The sequence below is a fragment of the Corapipo altera genome, unplaced genomic scaffold (genome assembly GCF_003945725.1).
Source record: "Corapipo altera isolate COAL_440 unplaced genomic scaffold, ASM394572v1 60913, whole genome shotgun sequence".
Classification (NCBI taxonomy): Eukaryota; Metazoa; Chordata; class Aves; order Passeriformes; family Pipridae; genus Corapipo; species Corapipo altera.
Genome location: NW_020885044.1, coordinates 424,635 through 443,840, shown reverse-complemented (window position 1 = coordinate 443,840; position 19,206 = coordinate 424,635). Strand labels below are relative to the sequence as shown.

General features: G+C 47.2%; 1 protein-coding gene across 1 annotated transcript in view; it reads left to right on the top strand.

Moving 5' to 3' along the window:
• The window catches only part of CUNH9orf24 (chromosome unknown C9orf24 homolog), a 45,088-nt gene extending 27,231 nt beyond the window's left edge, over positions 1 to 17,857 (top strand). The window contains 1 exon segment of the mRNA XM_027668559.1: positions 17,687 to 17,857. Within this exon segment, the coding sequence (XP_027524360.1) occupies positions 17,687 to 17,857 (171 nt within the window).
• Positions 17,858 to 19,206: the final 1,349 nt, after the last annotated feature.

The window sequence follows — 19,206 nt, the reverse complement described above, 5'->3', positions numbered from 1 at the left end:
CCCCCCCCCCCCCCCCCCCCCCCATAGCCCTCTCTTCTCAGACCTCTCAGTATCGCCACGTGCAGGCTCGGCTGCTGGCCAGCCGATAAAAACCCTTATTGTGAGGTGAAAGGGGTTGTAGTTAAGGGGAAAGAACGTGAGCTGGTTAGCAAAACTTTTGAACTCTCAAAAAGGGGATTCGGGAGGTGCCCCTTTTATGGAGCATTCTGGGTGGACTCAGGAGCCCTGGAGTATTCTCTGGGGCCGCTTGGAAACCTGCACTGGGGTCACTCCTGAACCGTGGAGTTTCAGTAGCCCAACAGAAATAATGAAGTATTGGGTGCAGTTCATGGAAACATCCTACACACAGAAATCACAGCGTTTAATCCATATCGGTCGTATGGCAGGAGCACTCCTGTTTGCTTATAAAATGGCTATTGGTCGAATAGAAGATTTAAAGAAACAGTTGGAGCACCTGAAAACAGAGCTACAAGAAACTAAAGCTACATCCATAGTACAACAACAAGCTTTATTAGCCACAACTAATCAATGCAGCATCATGGAACAGAAATGTGCTACTGTAGCAGAAAAATTTGCAGTGTGTGCTGCGAGAGAGAGAAAGGGGAAGATGCGTAAAGGGAAGGATACAGGACCCCGAGTTAGGGCTATCATAACAGATCCAGGATGGGATCCAGAAACATGGAATGGCAATATCTGGAGCACCAGTGAGTCCGATAGTGAACAAGAGGATGCAGAGAGAGAGAGAGGAAACACCCTCGGGACCTGTAAAGGCAGCCCCTGTGGTTAGACGAAGGGGGGCTATGGATTCCACTACAGGGCGTTGGGTACGAATCGATACTATGGAGGATTTTACACCAGAGGATATCAAAAACCTAGTCAACTGTTAAAGCTAACGTCCAGGGTGAGTAGGGTGTCGTATTTCCTCATTGGTTTCTCTTTCTCTCGGGTTCCCGTTTACTTCAGCCACTTCTTTGTAATAAATATCAGTTTTGTTGAGCTTTCAATGATGTCTTGGTTTCAGATTTCAGTATGTTCCAAACCCCTCCCTAATACAGTATGTCTCTAGGGAGGCACACAGCATGACGCTGTAGCTGTGGGGTTGGGTTGTGCAGGAGGCAGTTCAACTAGCTGCAGCGCAGCCTCGCTCCGTCCCAGCACAAGGGGCGGGGCCGGTTTTTCTCGGCCCCTGCTCTGCTGCATTATTTTTTACCATGGACGGCATGACTGCTCCTGCAGGGGTCTCAGTGTGCACCGGCTGGTGACCACGCTGTCTCCCTTTCTACCCGGGGCAGATTTGTATAGGGCTCTGCCGTTTGCTCGCAGCTCACGCTGCTCCGGCTCGGCATGGTTCCAACACTTCACTGTGGAAGAGGAGGAGCCCCCGTCTTGGTTTCGGGCGACCTCGGTCCGATCCCGGCTCCGGCACGGCTCCGCAGAGCAACTCTAGTGCGTGGTCCCCCCTGGATGCCCACACACGCCGTGAGCCTTCCGCACGGTCCGTCCCGCCGCGGTAGTTTTCAACAGGGTCTGGGTGCGCCCTGGCTCCCTGCAGCCTGTCGCCGCCCCTGCAGCCGGCGCGCCTCTGCTTTTCTCTCAGCCCTGTCGTCTGGCCCCGGGCTGTTGCCCATGTGTCCCGCGATTCTGCGCCGTGGCTTGAGCGCTGCCACCGTTGCCGCTGGCATTCACGCTCCCCGCGCCGCTGCGCGCCGTTTTGCGTAGTCGCCGCCAAGAACCCGCGTCGTGAGCCTGTGCAAGCACCGCAGTCGGGCCTCCTGTGCCGCCACCGGAGACAAGTGTTGCGACCAGTGCCATTTTAAACCCCGCGCCGCTTCGCTCGCCCACAGGCATTGAAGGTGATGCTTGTTTAAGGGATTTTGGCAGTTTCTTTGCCTGTTAGGGCTCGTGGGGGGAACAGGAGGTTTTAAGTTTTTCTCCGTGGACAAGTTTGAGTTTCTTTGTGAGATTTTTAAGATGTCCACATCTTCTATCTTTGCTTTCTCTCGAACTGTCTCTCCAAATTTTTTCCAAGCAGTCACACTAAGGATTCTGCTTAGTAGAAATCCTGATACAGTTATTTCTATACATTTTAATGGTCCAATCAGCTTGGTTTGCGTGGTTTCTTTTGAATATTGCCTCAATGCTTTTTCATTTATGTCTATTTCCCTTAAATTTAAACTTCCCATGCCAGCTTCTTACCTGGGCTCCACTGTAGCTTTGCTTTTTCTTTCTTTCAAAACTTACTCTGCCAGGTCTCCCGTGCGCACAATACTCAGATTCCCGGAGCTCCCAATGCGGTCCCTACCGCATGACATTCCAGTCAGCTTTCGCACTGGTATCTGACATCCTTACTTTAACGACATCCTCCGCCCGCTTTTAGCTTGTTATGCAACATCCTCACTTTTTTCTGGAGAGCGCTCCTCAGCTTTTAAAGCAAGCTCATGTGAACACTACTGTAATTCTCCTTGTTTCAAGGCAGTCTGTGATCATCCCTGTTACAGGGAAAGCCCCAGTTCTGGGTGCCAGATATGGTTTTATTAATGCAATAAATAAATAAACCCACACAGACCCGGCTAGTTGAGGGTTCAGCTACCCAAATCCGTTTATTGGAAGCAAACAACACCTTTTATATGCACTTCAAAACAATCACCATGGGGTACCCCAGTGCCCATGCGTGTGGGAGTACATTCGGGACTTCATTTCCCAGGATACCCCTTCTAGCATCCCTAAAACATGCCCCCTACATTTCCCTTTGTGCTACCAGTTGGCCTTTCTCCATCGCTCTAGCCATCCCCACAGAGCATTGGCCACCATCCATGAGTCAGTGTAGAGATAGAGTCTTGGCCACTTCTCTCGTTCAGCTATATCCAAAGCCAGCTGAATGGTTTTAAGCTCTGCAACCTGACTTGACCCACCTTGCCCTTCGGTCACTTCTGCAACTTGCTGTGTGGGACTCCATACCGCTGCTTTCCATTTTCAATTTGTCCCTACAATGTGACAGGAGCCATCCGTGAAGAGAGCATATTGCTTTTCATCTTCTGGTAGCTGGTTATATGGTGGGACCTCCTCAGCCTGTGTCACCTGATCCTCTTCTTCTTTAGAGGATAGTCCGAAACTCTCACCTTTGGGCCAATTGGTGATAATTTCCAGAATCCCAGGGCAATTAGGATTCCCTATCTGGGTTCGCTGTGTGATCAGAGCGATCCACTTACTCCATGTGACATCGGTGGCGTGAGGTGTAGAAGGAGCTTTTCCCTTGAACATCCAGCCCAGCACTGGTAGTCAGGGTGCCAGGAGGAGCTGCACTTCGGTGCCGATCACTTCTGAGGCGGCTCGAACTCCTTCATAAGCAGCCAGGATCTCTTTCTCGGTCGGTGTATAGCTGGCTTCAGATCCTTTGTATCCTCGACTCCAGAATCCCAGCGGTCGTCCTCGGGTCTCCCCAGGCACTTTCTGCCAGAGGCTCCAGGAAGGGCCATTCTCCCCGGCTGCAGTGTAGAGCACGTTCTTCACATCCTGTCCTGTTCTGACTGGTCCGAGGGTCACCGCATGGGCAATCTCCTGTTTAATTTGTTCAAAGGCTTGTTGTTGTTCAGGGTCCCACTGGAAATCATTTTTCTTCCATGTCACAAGGTAGAGAGGGCTTACAATCTGACTGTATTCGGGGATATGCATCCTCCAAAAGCCCACAGCGCCCAGGAAAGCCTGTGTTTCCTTCTTGCTGGTTGGTGGGGACATGGTTGCTATTTTGTTAATGACCTCCGTTGCAATCTGGCGGCGTCCGTCTTGCCACTTCACTCCTAGGAACTGAATTTCCTGAGCAGGTCCCTTGACCTTACTTCGTTTAATGGCAAAACCAGCTCTTAGGAGAATCTGGATGTATCGGGGAGGGTTACTTTATCAGAGAAGGTCCGAGATATACAGACATGAAAAAACAGACACCGTTGCTAACTCAACAAAAAACCCCAATATTTATTACAAAAGGTGGCCAAGAAAATGAACAAACCCAAAAGGGAGGAACAAGGAGAGGAATAAGCCCCCAGTGCGACCTCCCCAGTTACCCAGCTGTTGCCCATAAAGTTATCTTACCGACCTAGTATACCTATAATTACCCATAGCAGAAGCGGCTTCCTCAGAGAGTCAGTGTGGCAGGAAATCTGCAGTATATGAGAAAACTGTGGTTTAAACATGTTTCAAAATGGCTTTTTGTAGTCTCTTTGCTAACTCATACTTTCTTCTTCCCAAGACCCCCCACGACAAGTGTTATCCCATGCAAGAATGTCCTGAGAAGATATCCTGAGGTGTTCTCATTGACCCCTTTTTAACCCCTTCCTATTGGTTGTTAACCCCTTCCTGCAACCTGTAATTGGTTACTCTGTGAATCTTCCTAAGCCTATAAATGTAACCCCCCCAACAATAAACGCTCTCTTGCCTCCTCTCTGCGCCCAGTGTGCTGTCTCTGTGCCTGCCATGGAGCCACGTGGGTGGGAGGAGGGGAGAGCACCTCTCCCCTCCAGGTTCAGGACCTGAAGAAACCCCTGGCACTGGAGTCCCCCCCCCATCCACTTAAGCCATCGGAAATGGTTCCTCAGATGGAAATGGAACTAGAACTGGGCCGCCCCACGCCATGGGGGGAAGGAGATCCAGAAGTCAGTAAGTTAACAAACTGGCAAGCATCCCCGTCAAAAGGCAACGTTGTCCTTGAAGTAAAGCTAGCTCTCCCCGAGAGAGCACTATCTGCTTTTTAAACAATTAATTGAGAGACCACAACCTCCCAGGTGTGGCCAGCACCGCCCAGCCAAAGGCCCTCAGTCCCACCTCCCGGTTATGTAAATGCACCTCTTCTGCGCATGCGTGAGAACTTCGGAAATCCCCGCACGCATGCGCGGTGTGTTTTGGGGGTCTTTCTTAATTGAGTCTGGAGGCGAACCTTCCTCACTTCATCACTTTCTCCTCCAAATGCCCTTGACGGACAAGTAACCAATCACAGGATACCAATTAAAACAGTTTATACTCTTCAAGGTCAACTTTCCCGTTTATCAGTGCTTGTTTTCCCATAACTTGGCAGGGAAAGAGCAAAGCTTTCACAGGTGGCAGGGTCAAACACAGACCAAAAGTATCAGCATAAATTCACCCTGATACACTGGATTATCTTCTCTCCTTTCTCGAAGACTTCTTCCACTGTGTTCCCCCATACAACGATGTCATCAATGTACTGTAGATGTTCTGGAGCCTCACCCTTTTTCAGTGCAGTCTGGATCAGTCCATGGCAAATGGTGGGACTGTGCTTCCACCCCTGGGACAGTCGATTCCAGGTGTACTGCACACCGCTCCAAGTGAAGGCAAATTGTGGCCTGCAGTCTGCAGCCAAAGGAGTGGAGAAAAAGGCATTGGCAATGTCAATGGTGGCATACCACTTGGCTGCCTTGGACTCCAGCTCGTACTGAAGCTCCAGCATGTCCGGCACAGCAGCACTCGGGGTGGTGTGACTTCATTGAGTCCACGGTAATCCACCATCAGCCTCCACTCTCCGCTGGACTTATGCACTGGCCATATAGGGCTATTAAAGGGTGAGTGAGTCTTGCTGACCACCCCCTGGGTCTCCAGTTCACAGATCATCTTATGTATGAGTATTCGTGCTTAATTAGATGCTGCTATTTTTTGGTCTGTGGTTGACCCAACCATCTGTGAGAGTTTATTCTTTTCCTGCCAAGTTATGAGAAAACAAGCACTGATAAACTAGAACTTCGTCCTTTAAGGTGAGCCTCTTCTATAAACTATAGTTAATTGGTACCTCGCTATTGGTTGACGGCCCTCCAAGGGCATTTGAAGGAGAAGTTGAAGAGGAGAGGATGAAGTAAGCCCCCAGACTCTTTTAGGAAAGACCCCCTGAGGTGCAACACGCATGTGCGGGGACATTCCCACGCATGCGCAGAAGAGATACCACTTACATAACAGGGGGAGGGACTGAAGGCCCCTAGCTGGGCGGTGCTGGCCACACATGCCCAGGTAGACGTTACCAGTTAATTGTATAAAAAGCAGATAACTCATGTTGGGGGGTATGCAAGCTTCACATCAAAGGACAACGTTGCCTTTTGCAGGGACGCCCACCATCTTGTGAGCCTGTCGACACTCCGAGAATGCAGTTTTTGCTATGGGTAATTCTAGGCATTCTGTGTTGGTAAGATAACTTCATAAGCAACATCTGGGTGACTGGGGGAGTCATACTGAGGGTTTATTTTTCTCCTTCCTCTCTCTTGGGTTTTTTGTAATGTTGGTCACCTCTTGGTAATAAACATTGTTTGCTTTGAGCTTTCAATGGTGTATGGTTTCAGTTTCAGCATCCTTCCCTGCTACAGCATAGGAGTCACGGAGTCTCGGTTGGTGAGATATTGCTGATGGTGTACTGTTGCTGTGGCCATCAGTACCAATTGTTCTTCAACCTTCAGCAGTCCTACAGCAGAAGGGTCCTCCAAGAGACCAGGCAAGGTGTTCAACTCTCCAATTTCCTCTGTCTCCACAGTAGCTATGCCAAAAGCCCAATGAAGTCCTTTTGGGTCTTTGAAATACCCACTCCTCAAGTAATCTATGCCAAGGATACATGAGGCCTCTGGACCAGTCACAATGGGGTGTCTATGCCATTCCTTCCCAGTCAAGCTCACTTCGGCTTCCAGTACAGTCAGCTGTTGGGATCCCCATGTCACCCCAGAAATAGAGATGAATTCTGCCCCTATGTATCTTGATGGCATCAAAGTACACTGTGCGCCAGTGTCAACTAAGGCCTTATATCTTTGTGGGTTTGATGTGCCAGGCCACCGAATCCACACAGTCCAATAGACCCGATTGTCCCTCTCCTCTACCTGGCTAGAGGCAGGGCACCCTAGTCCTGGTCATGGTACTCACTGAGCTCTTCTTGTAAGTATGACCTGGAGGTCCCTTCAAGAGGATCAGACATATCATCATTCCTGTACCATCTGGAGTCTTGCCCACAAGAGACCGAAGCAGCATTTATCCTTGAAGAGTTCCTTGTGGTACTTGTTTTGCTTTTCAATTCACGTACCCAGGCTGCTAAGGAAGAGGTGGATTTTCCATCCCACTTCCTCATATCCTCTCCGTGCTCATGGAGGTAAAACCATAGATTACCACGTGGAGTGTACCCTCTCTCCTTAGCTGGGGGATGCCTGCTCCTGATAGCAGAGACTCTTGTTTGTCCTGGTGTGATATGGAAGATCCCTTCCTTAATTTCCTCTCTTAACTTCTGGTGGTCCTCTTCAATCTTGTCTTCCAGGCTTCAGACATGTTCAGCCAGTTTGGTTTCCACAGATGAGACGTGGGCTCATAATGGGGCGGTGACAGTGTCTTCATAAATCCTGAATTTACTAACCAACGCGCCCACCTTGTCCTCTCCCTCCCTCCATTGCAGTATTGTTAAGTAGCGGGAATACATTTCTGGCCCGAACCATGCAAACTTTAACCACATCTGGGATGTGCACTATACACCATCTGGACTTTTAGGGAATCTTCCATCCTCTGAAAAGATTATCTCCAGTACAGTTAATTCCCTTAAGCACCGGATACCTTGTTCCATCGTGTTCCGTTGTCCTTGCTGTACGTGGAGGTCCTCCTTACAAAGATATCTCTCCCTCACACTGGACAACAGTTACCACCAGAGGTGGGAGTTTCCTGCCTCTTTCCAATCCCCTGATCAATGACTACATCTTGAGACAGGGATCCCAGTTGTCTTGCTTCACTCCCATCTAGAACTGTATCTTTAGTAGTGGCTTCCCAGATTCGGAGTAGCCAGGTCTGGGAGAGAGAACTCCACAGTCAAAATCTCTCCCTTCTGAGAAGAGCCAACCACCCCCTCCCAAAACTCCTCCCCTCTCCCCCATCCTCTGATGGGCCATCTGTTAGGAATGCGGTCTGACCAGATAGGTTCTTTTGTAAGGCTAATTGACCCTGTTCCCCCCACTCCGTTTTCTTACGGTGGAGCAGGGGAAGAAAAATTCCCCTTTTGGATTTATAACCTATAAAACACAGGAATTGATCTTGGTCTTCCTGCGTCTCAAAGGTCACTGATCTCTTTCCAGTGCCTCTGCATCAACTACGTGGATGACCTTCTTCCTAGATTTCTTCCCTCTGAATTCTCATATCCGGACTTCAAATGTATAGGTAAGTTCACCATCCCATATCTTCATGACTTCGCCTTGGTCACGTAGAAAGAACCATAACTCACCACGTGGTCTGCTCTTGGGGATTCCTTTCCTTCTGAGTGGGACAGAAGGAGACCGAGACCAATCTCTTGGGTTGTCTCTGCGGCAATTCTGACATTCGGGGCACCTTGTAAGGCCTCTCCATCCTCTCCCCAGCGTGGGTGTGCCAGTGGTAGAGATCGGAGCTGTCTCTGAAATCTAACTTGCTGGCCAGTGAGAGTGAGGAGGCTTCCATACCTTCTGTGAATAAATCTCTCCCTTCCAATTTCCTGTTCAATTTCATGATCTCTGGCAATAGATCCTAGTTGCTGTGCTTCATGACCTTCCAACAGGTGACTAAAAATAAAGACACTTCCCCACAATTGACGCTCTTCTCCCCCGAAGGAACTGCATGACGTCTCTGCTCAGCTATCTGGAAGAGAAGAGCCACTTGCTTCCTTCCCGTCTATTTTATGAGCTGACGTAACATGGTATGGAATACCCTTATTAGTAAAATACACATCAAATGACCTTTCCTTCTCAGGGAGAGTAACAAACCCATTACAACACTATAAGTCTGGTTTTGCCCAATGAACTCTCATGGCCAGACTGCAAAGTAGTGTTGTTTATTGAACAACAGACATGCAGGTTCTTATTGGATTGCCAGTGATAAATATGAAGGCTGCAGAAGCACATGTGAATACCTAAAATATGAATAATACAGCCGGCAACAAATACTTGCTTTATGGTGAACTTGCCACCGGCTGCCACAAGAGAGGAGCCCCAATGAGAAGATACAAGGACTCCCTGAAACAACATCTCAGTCTTAGTCATATTGACCAACATAACTGGTCTACTCTGACCTCCAATCGGGAAGTCTGGAGACACACTATCTATAACTCTGCTGACGCTTTTGAGAAGGTACGCAGGATCACTCTCGAGGAGAAAAGACAGTGCAGAAAGAATCGTGCCTTGCAGAGTGTACCACCTGGGGAGTCTTTCTGCTGTGCCTTTTGCAACCGGACATGTCTATCTCGTATTGGCCTTTTTAGCCACCAACGCGCTTGCAACAAGCATGGGTAGTGCCTTCCCAAATCTTCGTTCGCGAAGCCTAGCCATGAAAAATGATGGTGATTTGAGTGACTTCAGTCATTAGCATACGGGGGGGCATGAAAAGTAATATGTATTTTCAAGTTAATGAAGCAAAGTTCAGCTTTTGATTACCATCTGGATCATTCCTTTGACTTAGTTCCCATTAGCTGCATTGTTTTCGATGGAGCATGACCACAACACTGCTGTAATTGCTTCATCCATTGTTTCATATCTGCATTGATTTCAACAGAGCATGACCACAGCACCTCCATGTCACTCCATCCTTTGTTTTGATGCTTTAAAGCTTTTTGGATTTTTCAACTTTTGTAGATTCTAGAAGTAGTTGTGTAGTAAATGAAGAATTTAATATAAAAGTATCACCCTTTATCATAGTGGTTTACAAATACCCAACCCTATTACCCCATTTTATATTGAACTTTCTAAATTCCTTTAGTGTGTTTAGACTTCTTTTCAAGGTAGAATTGTAGAAAAACACCTCTGCTTAAGAACATCGCACCCTAGGTCTGAACAACAAGATACCACAACAGACAGCGCATTGTGTGTATTCCCCTGGGCCTGAGGCCTGATTAAACGACCTGCTCTTTTTATCTTATCTTATACACTAAATTGATCTGGAGTTTTTTGTCCGCAATCTCTTTAGGTTACATTTCATGTCTCCCTTAGAGCAGTACACCAAACTCCCTCAGTGTTCCTGCTCCTAAGGTGTGGAGACAGTTTGTCCCTGGTGAACTATAGCCAACACATTCACCCCTTCTGGCAGAACTTTGTTTCTCAGTATTTTCCCTACAATCCATTACATTTCCCACTCCTCATCCCTTTGGACTAGGCCCTAAGTTTTAACATTGCAACAAATTCCCCTTCTTGCCTCTAGCTTGGCTAGCAGCAAGAAGTTCCTTCTATAATACCTTTGATATATGGCAGTCACAGAAGTGGTGACACACAGCATCATGTAGTACTGCCATCATACAACTGCAAACATAGATTATTTTCACCCAGGATTAAATTACCTTGAGGTATACATTGGATTCTCTCATCTTTCTGCATAACCCAAGTGCACTCAGGTGTTTTAGCAAAAACAATCCCACTAGTAGGTTTACCCTTTCCTAAGTGTCACGTTAAAAGGGGCAGAAAAGAAGAATTTTCTGTCCAACCTGTATTAATCTATTTTTTGTCTATTGGTGCCCCTCCATGGGATCAAAGCTGTTTAATGTCCAAAACAGTCTGTTAGTGTCTCATTAAAAGGAGACGCCTCACTTAACAGATAGTGAATCTGAGACAGACAGGACATTTGATACCTTTTATATAGGGACTGCACTTAATAACGATAGGGAAACCCCTCAGCAAGTTTCTCCTATCAGTTATTTGACCATCGATGAAACTGTCAGCACCTAAAAACGGACTCACTCCAACAGTTCACGAAATAACATAGATTCATAGAATCATAGAATCCAAATTTGTCACAATTTATGGGGTTTGTGTTGTCTGGAATAGGGTCTAACTGCAAAATTTACACTTAAACTATGTAGTAATCTTAATAAAGCAAGACTTAAGCACAGACTCTAAAGTAAAGCACTAAGAACACTATGAAAAAGCATAAGCAAAAACTTTAAAGAAAAGCAATGTACTAAGAATACTATGAAGCAAAAGTAAGCTCTAGCTATTTAGAAGCAAGTAGTTAGCATGCATAAGATACGTCTCACCTTCCAGGCATCCCCAGAAGTGGAAGGAGACAAGGTAACTCATCAGTTACCTCCGCAGAGTTGATGGAACTTCTCCACCATTTTTGCTTATGTCCAATCTCTTTTTATACCTTTTTCTTAGGCAGTTTGAGTGGCTATAGTCAATAAACTAATTTTGGGGTGATAGACAAGAGACATAGGTCCAAGGGTCATTTTCCTGAGTTCCTGTCTGGCAGGATGTTTGTGAAAAAAGGCCTTTCTTCATTTAATCCTCTTATCAGTTTCTGAGAATGTCTCCCCAGGTGCTGGGGTTTTCCAGGAAAACCATCAGGAGTTTTTATCTCCTTTTGCGTAGCCTTTCTATCATCTTACACTGAGGAAGGAATAATCCAAACTGTTTTTCCCAAGTTCCTCATATGTACTACAGGGATCTTATCTACTTCTACAGTGCACAAGGGTTTTGATTGGGCAGGGCGAGGTCAACTGGCAGATCCTCTAGTATTAACTAGCCAAGTGGCTTCTGCTAAATGTGTATCCTAGTGCTTGAATGCCCCAGAACCCATTTCTTTTTTGCAGTTTTTACAGTCCATTATATAGCTGAATTTTCCTAGAGGCTTGTGCTCCTTGGCCCAGGTGTTTATGAGGTAGTTTTGTAAATGAACCTCATTGTCTGATTCAATTCTTTCAGGTATGCCATGTCACCATAAAACTTGCTTTTCAATGGCCAAAATAGCAATCCCGGTAGTGTCATGGATCACAGGATATGTTTCCAGTCATCCAGTAGTAACTTCCACCATTGTAAGCACATGGCGCTTGCCTTGGCGGGTTTGTGAGAGTGTGATATAGTCAATCTGCCAGGCCTCCCTATATTGATATTTCAGCCACCGTCCTCCATACCAAAAAGGTTTTAGTTGCTTGGTTTGTTTTATTATCGTGCACATTTTACATTAATGGATAACCTGTGCAATGACATCAATAGTCAAATCCACTCCTCAAGCACAAGGTATTTACATCCCTTCCTCAGTTTCCTGATGTGTTATGGGCCCATCAAGCTATAAACAGTTCACCCTAATGTTCCCAGTCCAGATCCACCTAAGCCACTTCAATTCTATCAGCCTGGTCCATCTGCTTATTGTTTTGATGTTCTTCAGTGGCACAACTCCGGTATGTGAGCATCGATGTGACGTACTTTTAAACAACCTGAGCAGCAATATCTTGCCACAGTGCAGCAACCCAGATGAGTTTACCCCTAAGTTGCCAGTTATTCTGCTTCCATTGCTGCAACCACCCCCCCCAGGGCATCTGCCACCATCTATCAATCAGTATAGAGATTAAATATTGGACATATTTTTCATTCAACAATCTTTAAAGCTGTCTGGATGGTTTTCACCTCTACAAACTGACTTGATTCTCCTTCAGCAATTTTTGCGACTTGTCATGTAGGACTCCACAAAGCAGCTTTTCACCTTTGATTTTTTCCCACAATAAAACAAGATCCACCTGTAAACAGGGCATGTTGCTTTTCATTTTCTGGTAATTTATTATGCAGTGGAGCCTCTTCAGCATGAGTCATCTCCTCTGGTGGGACTCTGAAGTTTCTGCCCTCTGGCCAGTCCATGATCACTTCCAGGATTCCTGGGTGGTCAGGGTTTCCCATTTGAGCCCATTGTATAATCAGGATAACCCACTTACTCCATGTGCCATCAGTTGCATGATGGGGGACCCTCTCTTTGAACGTTCAGTCCAGCATGGGCAATAGAGGTGTCAAAAGGAGCTGGGCTTCAGTATCAACTACTTCTGAAACAACTTGAATTACTTCATATGCTTGTTGCCTAAAGATCGGGAGCAGAAAAACTCCAGGCAAATTTAGTAGAGATAAGAGAGCAGATGTTTAATGAAGGCCTTCTGGCACAAGGAGTATAAACGGCATGCGTGTTCCCATGTCCAGGGGGTTCACAATTTATGGTTCAATCTGAGAACCACCCTCCCCCAGATCTGTCCCCCTGGCACGTCTCCCCGGAAATTGAGTCGGAGGTCCTAAGATCCCTTTCTCCTCATCTTCCTCTTCTTCACAGCACGTACTGTCTTTGGAGCTTCTCCAAGGTTCCGGGTTCGAAGGTTGCTTTGACTATGATGGTATCTTGTTGTTCAGGCCTGGGGTGCAAATGTTCTTAAACAGGTGTTTACTACAGTCCTACCTTGAAAGGAGTCTAAACAAGCCTAAAGAATTTAGAAAATTCAAAATGAAATGGGGGATAGGGTTTGGTGAGTGTTTACTATTCTAAAGTGTGACAGACTCTACAATTATACTAAAAATCTATATTTACTACACAACTACTTTAAAATCTACAAAAACCTAAAAATCCAAAAAATTCTGAGGCATCATGATGCTAATATTTCTTTTTCATTTGAAGTGTAACAGACTTCAGATCCTCTATATCTCTGGCTCCAAAACCCTAGAGGTCAACCCCAAGTCTCTCCAGGTGCTTTCTGCCAGAGGCTCCAGGTGGGGATGTTATCTCTAGCTGAGACGTAAAGCACATTTTTCACATTTTGTCCTGTCTAGATGCCCAAGGACTACTGCATGAACTATCTCCCATTTAATTTCTTCAAAGGCTTGCTGCTGCTCAGGGCCTCATTCAAAGCTGTTCTTCTTCCAGGTCACTCGATAGAGAGGGCTTGAGATCAGACTAAAACCTGGAATGTGCATTCTCCAAAAACCCATGAAACCTAGGAAAGTTTGTGTTTCTTTTCTGCTAGTTTATGGAGACAAAGCTGTTATTTTATTGATCACATCCATTGGGATCAGATGACACCCATCTTGCCACTTTATTCCTAAAAAGTGGATCTCCTGTGCAGGTCCTTTGACCTTACTTTGTTTTATGGTAAAACCGGCTTTCAAAAGAATTTGGATTATTATTCTTCCCTTCTCAAACACTTCCTCTGCTGTGTTGCCTCACACAATGATGTCATCAATACGCTGTAGGTTTTCTGGAGCTCCACCTTATTCCAGTGCAGTCTGGATCAGTCCATGGCAAATGGTAGGGTTGTGTTTCCACCTTTGGGGCAGTTGATTCCAGGTGTACTGGACATCCCTCCAAGTGAAAGAGAACTGCGGTCTGCACTTGGTTGTCAAAGAGATTGAGAAAAATGCATTAGCGATATCAATTGTGGCACCACTTTGCTGCCTTTGACTCCAGTTCATATTGAAGTTCTAGCACTTCTAGTATGGCAGTACTCAACAGCAGTGTGACTTCATTCATGCCTCCATAGTCCACTGTCAGCCTCCACCCTCTGTTAGACTTTCACACTGGTCACATGGGACTATTAAAGGATGAATGAACCTTAGTGATCACTCCTTGACTCTCCAATCACTGAATCAGCTTATGGATGAGAACCAGAGAGTCCCAATTGGAGCAATATTGTCATCGGTGTACTGTCATAATAGCTGTCATGTGAAAGGGAAGATTTTCTCAAACCCTTTGTGTTTGATTAGTCTGTCAGTGCCCCAGGAAAGCTGAAACCCTTGTGCCCAACCAGTCTGCCAGCATCCTGTTATGAGCACCCTTCACTGAGCAGTCCACTGGGTGGGAGAGTGGCTTGACTGACTTGTTCAGGGACACACCAACAGCATAAGAGAGACCCCCTCCCATCAGAGCTAACCTTTGGGATGGAGGTGGGTACCCGTGATCTTGCTACAGTTGCTTTTTCCTCCCTTGTTTGACAGTTGCTATGCAGCTGTTCAGCTACAAGGAACCACCTCTTGCAAGTTCCCCATCTTGCAAGGTTTTCAACAAAGCCTGGCCATGGTGTCTCCACTCTGCTCCACCCTGTGTTTAGTCCCCCTTATCAGGTATTGTGTATGGGAAGCTGGGCATGCTGACCGCATCCCGTCCAGGGAGTAGCAACTGCATTTTCTACCTATAATTTTCCATACTGCTATAACTGGGTCTGTAACTTTCCACTCTGCTCCATCTTCCATTTCATCCCCCCTTAGCACGTATGCTGACTGCAATTTTCGTTACTTTCCAGTTTTCTTTAACTTTATCCCCAGTCCTTTCCCCACAGTAGTGACTGACACCTGCTGTGATCTGGCCTTCAGCAACTTCACAACAGAAGGGTCCTCTGAGATATCAGGCAAGGTAGACAGCTGTTTAATCTCCACAGTAAAGCAGACTCAGGACCAGTCACAATGGGGTGTTTTTGCCACTCATTCCCAGTCAGGGTCACTTCAGCCTCCAATACAGTCAGTTGTTGGGATCCCCCTGTCACTCCAGAAATACAAATAGGTTCTGCCCCTTTGTAATCTGATGGTATTAGAGTACACTGTGCACTTGTGTCCACTAGAGCGTTATACTCCTGTGGGTCTGACGTGCCAGGCCATCAAACCCATACAGTCCAGTAAATCCAGTTGTCCCTTTCCTCTGCCTAGACAAAGGCAAGGACCCTCTATTCCTGGTCAGAATCTTTACTTGATTTTTGTAACTGGAAAACAAGAGTCAAATGTATGATCAGTCCTTCTACTGTGCCCAATAGACACAAAAGCAGTCATTTTCCTGAATGGATTCTTTTTGGTTGTTGTTTTTCCTTGCTGTTCCTGTACCCAAGATTCTAGTCTCCAGGTAGGTTCACCATCCCACTTCCTCATGTTCTTCCCCTGGTCACACAGGAAGAACCACAGGGTTGCACGTGGTGTGTGCCACCAGTACCCTCTCCACTGAACAGAAAAAGGCTGACTCTAAATAGCTGAGGTCTTGGTTGGAGTACAGGAGGAAGACTTATCCCCTTCTTGGTTTGTTTGGATGTTCTTTTATGCCAGTTTCTTCACAGTTGAGACACAGGTCTGTAGGGAGGAAGTGAGATTATCTTCATATTCTCAGAGTTGTCTGGTCAGTCCATCCATAGTTTGTGCCTCCATATCTGTCCAGTTCATTATCAACAGGGTTGACATCAGTGCATTTTGAACAATCTTTTGGCACACTGACCACATGCAACAGATTTAATCTGGATCTTTGGATGCCTTGTCATGGAATCATAGAATGGTTTGAGTTGGAAGGGACATTGAAGATCATGTAGTTCCAAACCCCCCACCATGGGCAGGGATGTCATCCACTACATCAGGTTGCTCAGGGCCTCATCCAACCTGGTCTTGAAAGCTTGGAGGCATCCACAACTTCTCTGGGCAACCTGTTCCAGTGCTTCACCACCCTCTGAGTAAAGAATTTCTTCCTAACATTTAATCTTATCTAAATCTTTCCTATTTTAGTTTAAAACCATTCTCCCTTGTCCTATCACATGTAAAAAGTTTCTCTCCCACTTTTTTATAAGCTCCCTTTAAGTACTGAAAGGTTGCATTGAGATCTCCCTGGAGCCTTCTCTTCTCCATACTGAACAACTCCAACTCTGTTACCGGGAGGTTGCCGGGGTAAAACTATGACACCGTTCAAAGTTCAAAAATGCAGTATTTATTACAAAGAAGTAGCAAATGAAATGAGAAACTGAGAAACAGGAAAAGAAAACAAACCCCAAGACAACCCCCACTCACTCATGCACTGTGGTAGAAGGCGTTAACACTGTATAGAAAGTATGTCACAAAGAAGCATGGGAAATGTAGTCTCTGCATCAAGCCCCTGGAGAAGGACTTGACGGAGCATGCCCATTGGAAGGACTCGCTAAGAACCGTAGGGGAAATACCACATGATGTCATAGGGGTATATAAAGGAGTGTTTGCCCATGATTTTACCATTTTGCACCCAATCTGGTTGGTCCATGCCCTCAGTGCCATAAATGGCGCCCTGTATCAGGGACTATCAAAGAGATGTAGGGAACCTGTGGCATTAGGTTGTTGGGACGTCTACCTATGGCATCCCCCGGTTGAAATCAAAGGAAAGTGAGGAACTACTCGAACACACTGCGCGTGCCAGTCACCTCCGGAAGGATAGGACAAAAGAAATAAGGATTGAAAAAAAAAGAAAAAAATTTGGCATTCAGCAAACAGAGGTGAGCAACCAGAGATGGGGGGAAGAAATTCCTGTGCAATGAAACAGAATGCTGAAGCCATATGCCAGTTTTTAAAAAAACAGAAAAAAAATGTAACAGAAAATAAACTGCTGGCATTTTTAATATGTATTGCCGTGACAATACCGGGACTTCCGCTGGTCGGAACCCATCAAATGAATGCTTGGTAAAAAATTGGCAATAGACTTTATGAGAGAGATTATTGGAGACTTAGACGCATTTAAGAACCTGGTCATGTGGAGGGAACTAAGGGATACTTTGAATATGGTGTGAAAGAAACTAACTCCAGCAGATGTGGGACTGCCACGTAGCGGCTGTTCGGCGGCATGGGCGCAGCCATGTTACTCCTGCTGTGGGGTGGAAATGGGGGCATCTCTTCTGCCCCTGCCGCCATGTTCTCGTGTGTCCCTGCCTGAAGATGATCTGGGAGGCAGTGAGTTTATGGAGGACACAGGGTTATGTCCCCTCCTAAAGAGGATGACTGGTCGTGCGAGGATGTTCTGGTACCTCCTCCAGCAGTGCGGGGGCGACCGCACTTCCCCCGGAGGTTGCGTCCCCAGCAGAGCCACGGCGGCACCCACGCCACATTGGAGAGCAGTAAGTGTGGCAGCGCAGTGGGGCGGGGGGTGGCCAGGGGGTGTATGGCAAGAGTCAAGCCCCTGACACCGTGGATCCACCCCTGCCGAGTGCGCCCGCCCTGTGCCCCCGGTGCGGCTTCGCTTGCTGTGCGCCCTGGCCATGAGGGGGCTGTCGGGCAGGAAGAGGAGTTGCCGAGACATGGAGGTGGAGTCGCCGATCAGAGCCCAGTTTGGGGAACCGAGCAGGAAGTCGGCGCAGAAGAGGCTGGAGCAACCCTGAGATGTGGAACTGGGGTCTCCAGGTGCGACCACCCCTGGTCCACAGCAGGACACAGAGACACAGCCTGCACAGGCCCCCTGTGAGAAAGGGGTTCTGGGCCCCGTGTGGTCGGAGTGCCGGCCTGGCCCCTGCCCAGCTCTGCGGGAGAGCCGTTTGCTCCCCAAAGCAGCTCCAAGCCTAATATGGCGAGGGAATCGGCATCCGTCGGTGCCGCACCCCACACCAGGTTGGGAATCCCGGCGCACCGGTGGGAAATCGGGTCCAGCCTCGCCCAGCAGAGCCCGGGCCTCCGCTCAGCCCCAACCTGGCCCAGCCCGTGCCCACGCGGCACGGCCACCCTGAGCATGGCCCTGCACAGGTCCCACCGGCCTGGGCAGGGTGTTGGAGACCACAGTGTCGAGTCACAGTTGCAACCCCAGCCCTGCTCCTGCCCCTCCGTGCTCACAGTGGGACGCGGAGACACGGCCTGGTACGGCCCCCTCCCCAGGGACAGTCCAGTACCTGCAAGAGCAACATCTCTGTTCAGTCAGCCTTCATCAGTTTGCTCTTCTACAACCTCCTTCAATGGACCTTTCAATAGTGGAGTTTTATCACCACAACCTCATAGCAGTTACTATAGTGGTATGACAGGACCTCAGCATCCCTTTTACAATTGGTCATTCTTTGCCCCATATCTTGACAAGCTATTGTTGAGAGAGCACATCGCACATTAAAAGAAATATTACAAAAACAAAAAAGGAGGAGTGGATATGGGTCCCCTCTAAGTGTGTCAGACCTTATATTAACTCTTCCTCAAAACAGGAACAATCACCAGAAACAACAATTGATGAAACTGAAGCAGAAGAAACACATGTGGGAAATAGGCAGGCTGAAGGTCTGGAAAAGAACCAGACCTTTGAGGAGTACAGAGCAACTCATCACAGGAATGAGTTTGCAGCCCCAAAAGCCTACCATGTCCCCATGTGACAGCTAGCAGCCAATCAGATGCTGCGGTCACAGTTTTTACCTTATAAGGAATGTTTTCCTGTTTGTGTTGGTTATAAAAGGCTGTGTCCTTTTGAATAAAATGTCTCAGTTCTTCACCCCCTGAGTCCATGCCTCGCAATACGCCACAAAATGTTGCCCAACGTGGGGCATGAAAGAAACTAGTTGTTTCTCCGGTGGCGTAGCTCAGCTGAACATGAGGAAAAAAGCACTGAAAGGAAGCGACAAAAGAGAGTTCTTAATCACCTTACACTGGATGATAAGTTAAGCAACTGAGAATGAAATGGGAACTCCTTTAACCAAACAGCAAAAGGCTGCATCACAAGCCTCTGCTAAAATCCTTAAAAAATACAGGAGGACGGTAG